The sequence below is a fragment of the Bos mutus genome, chromosome 15 (assembly GCF_027580195.1).
Source record: "Bos mutus isolate GX-2022 chromosome 15, NWIPB_WYAK_1.1, whole genome shotgun sequence".
NCBI classification, from domain to species: Eukaryota; Metazoa; Chordata; class Mammalia; order Artiodactyla; family Bovidae; genus Bos; species Bos mutus.
In genome coordinates this window covers 23,862,006-23,869,609 of record NC_091631.1, presented here as the reverse complement: position 1 = coordinate 23,869,609, position 7,604 = coordinate 23,862,006, and the positions used below count along the sequence as shown (strand labels likewise).

The window sequence follows — 7,604 nt, the reverse complement described above, 5'->3', positions numbered from 1 at the left end:
CATGTCTAACAAGTCTCTGGGGGTGCTGCTGCTGCTGATTGGAGAGCGCACCTTGAGAACCATTGCTTAGTTGAATGAGAGGCACATACAGGTAGGATCGCAGAGAGTGGGGCGACCGAGTGACTTTACAACAGGTAGAACTATCTCCAAGTAAACACAGCTCGGTACTTTTTGAAGAAGGTCCGATGTTCGTCACTCAGTAGTGTCCAACTCTGGGACAGAGGAGCCCGCCAGACTCCTCTGTCCATGGGACTCTCCAAGCAAGAATACTGGAATGTGTTGCCATGCCCTTCTCCAGGGGATGTCCCCAACCCAGGGATCAAATCTGGGTCTCCTGCATTGCAGGCAGACTCTTTACTGTCTGAGGATTTTTATTTCGTTTTGTGTCTTTCGCTTTTCCCCTGACACTAAGCACCAAATTAGAGTTTAGAAACTATTGTGATTATTTTTTAATGTTAAGGCTCAATGGAGACTGTAGACTAAATTAATTTGATTGTGTACCTCGGTATGTGATATGGATTTTTCCAAAATGTGAGCACTTAAGCTGGACAAAAATATTTCCCCTGAGTTCAGCCATTCTAGGCAGACCAGCTCCTGGTTCCTAAGGAACCATCTGAACAGCATACAGCACCACAATGCGATGCTGCAGAAGCATCCTGGTGATGATTTCTAAATGCAGAACATGCACCCCAAGCTCAGTCTTTCAACCAACATTTTTTTCTTGTCACTTACAGGCTTATGATTATTAATACCCTGTCATTAACTACAGTGTTGTTTGCGGTGTTTTAGGATGGAAGGGCTTATTTTTGCAAAGGAAAAGTACTTTTGTTTTGCCAGATACAAAAATCAGCAGCTCACAGTTAAATATACAATGAATGCAAAGGTCCTATTTGTTTATTTTGCATGTGTGTGATGGGTGGGATAAGATTTAATGAACTGGAAGACCAGCTTTTACAAGTCTATGCTACTGACATTACTAAGCACACAGGATTGTTTATCAGAAAAGCACATGTCAGGTTGCACAGGTCCTGATCTAGGATTTTGTGCCTAGCAAATAATTAGAGGGATTGAGGTAAAGGCCTATGGAAATCCTATAGAGCCACATAAATGGCTTTTTTTCTTAATGAGGAACATCATGGGTAAAACCACATACTTTTGTAATATTTAAATACATTCTTCAGGCAATTTACTGCATCTACTCACACATCAAAAAGCAAGGAGGTTGCCTCCTTCCTCTCCCACCACGCCACATACCCTGTGCAAGTTAAACAGTGGCTAGAACTGAAGGAACAAGGGATAGAGGTGTGGGTCAGATATTTATTAGCTGAAATGTACATAAAGGCTGGCTGGTTTGGAATGGCTGCATCTACTCTAACCAGAGTTTGGTTCTTAGGTGGGGAGTTCATAGCCCCAGTCACCAGTTAGCTTATTGTAACCAACAGCAGTCAGTTTCCCAATTATTTCTCCCCCAAAACCAACCACCTAATCTTTAAAACAAGTTAAAACAACCCACAGCTTAAAAAAGAAAAAGCCCAGATTCCATCACTAATTTTGCTGCTCAACATTTTAAGGTTAGCGCAAATCTGTGGATCACTGTTTCCAAGCTAAATAATTTATCTACCTACATTATGTACGTAAGTTGCTTCTTATCCGAGTTATCAACTTCCTTTATTTAACCATGGCTTACCAAAACATGCAGCCACCTCCACTTTAGCTGACTTACAGGACAGGCTTGATGAACATGGAGAAGACATGTACGTTTTAATTAAGCCTAAGCCCTAATGCTGCTGGGGTACTGGCTGAGCTGAAGCCAGGCATGAAGGCTTCTGTTACAGTTCATAAGGTGTTGACATTTTATCCAGAGTTTAATAACCACTGAACCAGGGAAAACTTAACACTGATCCATTCTAAGAATTCAGATTCTCACTCAGAACTGTGACAGAATTCAGTATTCAGAATCAGTATAGCTAATAAAAAAGACTTCATGGACACTGCTTATGACCAAAGAGGCTTATCAATAAGGTGATAAACAACAGCAATGGTCTGGGTTATTTCCAGGCATCTTTGTGATGAAGGAGGTTTACCTTCTTACCCAGTGACTTGAGTACCTATTGACTACTCCTGTTATGTTCAAGTTGGATACTTTTGATGTCTCCATCTTTTGTTGTTTGTTTGTTCCTTGGACCTCTTCTTCTGATGAAAACTTCCCATCATGTTTACCAAACTCCTTTAAGGAGTTTGAATGTCACATTGAATTCTCATGTCTTTTCACTCAAGATTCAAAGTTTCCCAAACTTCTAATTCCATGGCTGGGCTCCTGGCTTCATTGGCTGTTGGGACTTCTAGAATTTAGAGTATTTTGCAAACTCACTGGACTGTTTAGGATTGAGGAATTCTATCTTTGGATCTGCTCTTCCAAATCCACAGGTCTGTTTGTTATGACTTCCTTGATCCTTATTTATAAGACAACACAAGAGGAAACCATGTGTGTATATGTTTGAAATAGAAATGATACATTGCACAGATATAGTTCACCACGTTCTGGGGTGGGTTGCCAGTGTTCAAACGGGGAGTCTAAAGAGTAGGAACAGATGCTTTTTTCCCTTAATGGCCCTTTCTCTCATGTAAAATCCTTCCATTTATTTCCCTAAGATTTAGTGATAACTTTAAACACTTTAACTAAATTACCCAGTGGCTTGGCAGCCATGAATGAGGCAAAATCTTTTTAGAAATCCTAGCAATCTGTTAGACTGTGGGTACTGTGATATAAAATCTGCATGTTCCACGTAGAAAAATTAAATCAGTGCAGTTGATGTGAGCACATAATGCAAATGGCACCATTTCTAAACCAAGGGTACATGACCTGCCTCTAAATATTGAATTTCTATGTTTTTTTTCAGTCATTGACTTTCTAAATTTGGGCCAATTTATCCTCATTATCCCTAAGTAAACCTACTTTGATTTTTTTAAACAGTTATTTTATAATCAAATAGAGCCAGCCAGCCCTGATTCATGGATCCTGGTGTTGCTAGGATACATGGCTTGGTATTTGATGAAAGTATATCACTTCAAAGGGGAAAACTTTCAAGTGTCCTAGAAAATGACACTCCCCCGTCTTCAACTGTGGAAGACAGGCCCAATCCTAGAGCTTCTTGAAAGCTTGCAGACTGCAGGATTGGCCTCCCATGCTTTGAAATAAGCAACCTTTCTGGAGGGCTGTGCAATTGCTGAAACTGGTCAGGTTGATCTTAAAGCAAGGAACACACGTATTTAACAAAACACGTTTTCATGTTTGTTTTACAGTGAAGAGAAAAAAACCCAGAACCCCCAGATTTTATGTACTTTGAAAATATATTTAAAAACATTAAAAATTCTATATTTAAAACATATATTATATGTTAATTAGTACACTTAAATAGAACTTGTATTTACAATAGGCTTCTGATGCGATTAAGTTTTAATGCCAATTTTTTTCAAGAACATAATTATATAAATATACTAAAATACAATAAATATTTTTTTGTTGGTTTGTTTTACATGGTGAATAATATCTTTACCATAGAGAGAACAAGGCCACAGACATTTACTTACATTGTCAATGGGAATCACCATAAAAAAAGCAACAGGCTTGCTGCCATGCATGAAACACTTCTGCCACAAAGAGACCACAGCAAGACTTTTAAAAAAAACAAAACCAAACAAAACGGAACACAAATGAACAGCAACAGAGAAAGATTTGAACAAAATCAACCTTAGGTCAATGTAAACCACCAAGCATGTGACTGTGATGTAGGTTGTTGAGTAAGAGACTGCCACTGACCACATGGTTGCTGAAACGTCTCCTACTCAGCCACAGATTCGGCCTTTGCAATACTCTTTGAAACTGTGAAGGGGACTTTTTCTGGTTTTAGAATTTTGCCCCTCAAAAGGAGGCTGGGAAAAACTGACAGCAGATATTCTGAGAATTCATTACATGTTAAAAATAATTACAAAGATAATAATTTCAAACAGCACAAAACATAACTATACTACATAAAGTTATCCCTTCTTTTAAAGACAGGTATTCGGATGGTACCATAAAATATAGGCTTGTTCTAAATGAAAGACTGAACAAGTTACACATTATTTGCTGATGGTATCTTCATTCCCTGGGTCATGGTAGACAGCCTCTTTTGTTTATCTCTTACCCTAAGATGCAGCAAATTTCTTGAGGCTTTCTGATACTCCAGAACTGGCCCAGGAGATTTTCAAGTTTACATGATGGGCTAAATGCACCTTAGCACTAATTTTCACTGGGATCCCTTTTGTCCCAGGACCATTATTCCAGCTCCCAACTTGATTTCTCCTAACCCAAGATGGCAGAGGGAAGGTAGGGACCCTCTCCATGAACAGACAGGGTGGTCAGGAGGTGGGGAGCATCATTTCACCAGGGAGCAACATTTTGTCAGCTTGTCCTGGTCTCTCCCACCGAGCAAGGTGCCTTTAAGCCTTTGGTATCTTGGATGGGCAGACACTGTTCCAAAGTCTTGTCCCTGGACAAGATTTTCTATTGGTAACTGTGGTCATCCAACCTGAGTTTTGGGGGGACCTTTTCCTGTTTTTCCTTCCCCTTTACCGGAGTTCTCAAAAAACAAAACCCTGGTTTCCTCATGTCTAATTTCAAAGCAATCAATGTTCATGTAGCAAACATCTCCCATTTCATTGAATCCATTTCATGATCACAATGCCACCCATGTGGTTCCAAAAATGCTCCGGGCTAATCCAGCTTTACGCAAAATTATTCAGGGGCAGAGGGTATAATCAGCTTGAGCGGGATCCTCCAGCGAGAACCTCTTAGCACTGTTAGATAATGTAGGCACTTAAAGCTTGAGGTCCAAGCAACTTGACACGTGTCATGCCAGAGCCACCCCTGATGAGTCCTTTAGAGGTCTCCCTTCTGGAATGTCTCAAGTACCCTTCCCCACCCCCACCTAGGCCTCAGCATGACCACTCAGAAATTTCTCCTGCACCACCTGGACAGGATACATCCGCTCCACACAGCCTCCAGATGGCTGTTTAGTCTCATTTCACTGGCAGTGTGGACTCCTGCTCTATCTAGGTGTTTCTGGGTCTGTATAGAACTCTCCTTTGGCTTCCAAGGCAGTTTTAAACTTTACCATGATTTTTTTTTAATCCTTATAATGACTGACCCAAATGTTTACCCCTCATCTAAAAGAATCTTCATCTTCGAGTTATTTTTTGTTGTTTTTCTCTCCTCTAAACAAAAAGAAGAAGAAAGAAAGAAAAGAAAAGAAAAAGAAAGAAATCACTATTCTCTAGGCTTCTGAGTGCCATGGTGTGACAAACCTGTCTACTCATTTGCAGCAGTGGTAAACTACTTCAGGGCTTGCGATTGGTTTTTCTCCCTTAAGAGGAAACAAAACAAGGAGGGGACCAGAGGGGGTGGGGGGGAAAGAATGTGCTCAGAGTAAATGAAGATCTTTCTGACCAAAGAAGATGCCCTCCCCACCCCCACCCACCGACCAAGGCCCAGAGGGTGAGTGGGCGCCTAAGTGGTGCGCCATGGGGAGTGGAGTGAGCACTTCATTTGTTTGTCATAATTTTATTCACTTTCCAGTCATCTGATTGATACTGCCAACATCTCTGCAAATGAATCTTTGACAAATGAATCTTTTATCAACCAGAATATAGATGGAAGGAATTCTTTCCCCATCCCTACACCCTGTGGGAACTAAAAAACAAAACAAAACAAACAAAAAAAAACACAAAACAAACAAAAATATACCCCTCCCATCCCCGATCCCCTAAGCCAGTAAAGCGATGACAACAGCACCTTGACATTGTTTTAATTCCAACGCTATCAGAAGTTAAAAGCAGTAAAACAGATAGAGTACTAACAAGAACGAAGATACTTACTGTCTAAAATGTAAACGGAATGTTTTGGTTCAAATTTTTGTTAGACTTTTTCTTTCTTTTTTTGTCTGTTTTCTGAAAGAGGACAGTTTGTTATCAATTCACAATTAAAGCAGCATGCAATTTATTAGTAGTATTTTTTAAACTTTTTTTTTTTTTACGTTTTTCAATTCTTGGCAACGGCAACAAACCACAACATTGAGGAATGTAAAGCAGACTTTTTAAAGTTGTGCGCAAAAAATGACTGTTTCCCTTCTGGTCATGGAAATGTCCAATAAATAGATTGTAGAACCACTGTACTGTATAAACTTCATTTATACATGCAGTTCATAAAATTATTTTTTTTCTTAACTGAATAATTTACCCTGTTATGTATATATACAAATAGATCATTTTTGTCTCAATATAATCTATACAACATAAAGCCACTATCTTCCCCTCTTAATGGTCAGTGTACATACACAAGAAGTGTCTATCCGTATGAACCGCCAGCCAATACGCTTTTTGCTATCCATGGTGAGGGCCCGCACGTACGACTGGGTAGTTCGGCACTGGGAGTTCCAATGCCTCTTGTCTATGCCCCTGCAGCCCTCCTTCGTGTAACCCATGGGATTGCACTTGGTCTCGTAGAAGTACTGCTTCAGCTGGCCTTTCGAGACGGGGACTTTTTCAAGGACCGTGACCGTCCCGCCCGACATGTCCACTGCAGTCTTTTTATCCGCTGCGGTCACCCACTCGCTGATGCTGTCACACACGCTCAGCTCCCCGCGGCGGGCGGGGTCCGAGTGGCGCCGGACCCTCATGGACATGTTTGCGGCATCCAGGTAATTTTTGTATTCCTCGAGCAGGAAGAGGAGAGGGGGCTCCAAAGGCACTTGACTGCTGAGCATCACCCGGGACGTGTACATGTCCGCGTCTTTATTGTTTTCCTCGCTGGGCCGAACTTTCTGGTCCTCGTCCAACAGCTCTTCGATCACGTGTTCAAAAGTGTCAGCCAACGACGACGAGGACGTCAGGCCTCTTGAACCCACCTTGGGCCCATTCATGCTCTCCAGAGTCCCATGGGTCCGCACACCTGGGTAGGCCAAGCTGCCTTGGGCTCGGAGGTTGGCTTCTTTCATGGGGGCAGCCTTCATGCAACCGAAGTATGAAATAACCATAGTAAGGAAAAGGATGGTCATCACTCTTCTCACCTGGTGGAACTGTGGGGAGAGAGCAGAAACAGGACACAAAGACGGTTTAGGGCTTTCTTTTGCTGGGAGGCAGGGCAGCCATCTGATTGTAATTCCAGGCCATTCTGCAAGGTCAAGGTTTCTGCTGTATTGGTGATAAACCTGCAGCTGCACCAGGCACGGGTTAATGTCAGTAGTGTGCCCAATAGGCTTTAATATAAACCAGAGCTGTGCAGCCCTGGTCCCAAGGTTGAGCATGTAAACCCTAGATTAGATGGCTCCTGAGCAAGTGAAAAAGAACTATGGCTTCGAGTGTGCTTTCTTTCTCCCACTTGAGCAGCTTTGTAAGTTTAATTTTTAATGATCTCTGCTCAGGCTGTCACAAGAAACACATCAAAAATGTTACCAAGCAACAACTGCACGGGTAATAGTAATTTTCCCCCCTCAACTTGGCAGCATGGCTCTAAGGCAGGAATGTGTGATGGGACCAGTAGTGCCTGTGGGGGGTGGGCCTTTCTA

General features: G+C 41.7%; 1 protein-coding gene across 8 annotated transcripts in view; it reads right to left on the bottom strand.

Moving 5' to 3' along the window:
- Positions 1-3,328: 3,328 nt before the first annotated feature.
- Positions 3,329-7,604, bottom strand: part of BDNF (brain derived neurotrophic factor) — a 40,699-nt gene continuing 36,423 nt past the window's right edge. For all 8 annotated transcript variants that reach the window (XM_070383636.1, XM_070383638.1, XM_005890670.2 and 5 more), the window contains one exon: positions 3,329-7,115. In XM_070383636.1, the coding sequence (XP_070239737.1) occupies positions 6,342-7,115 (774 nt within the window). In that variant the 3' untranslated portion in view covers positions 3,329-6,341. The remainder of the gene's footprint in view (positions 7,116-7,604) is intronic.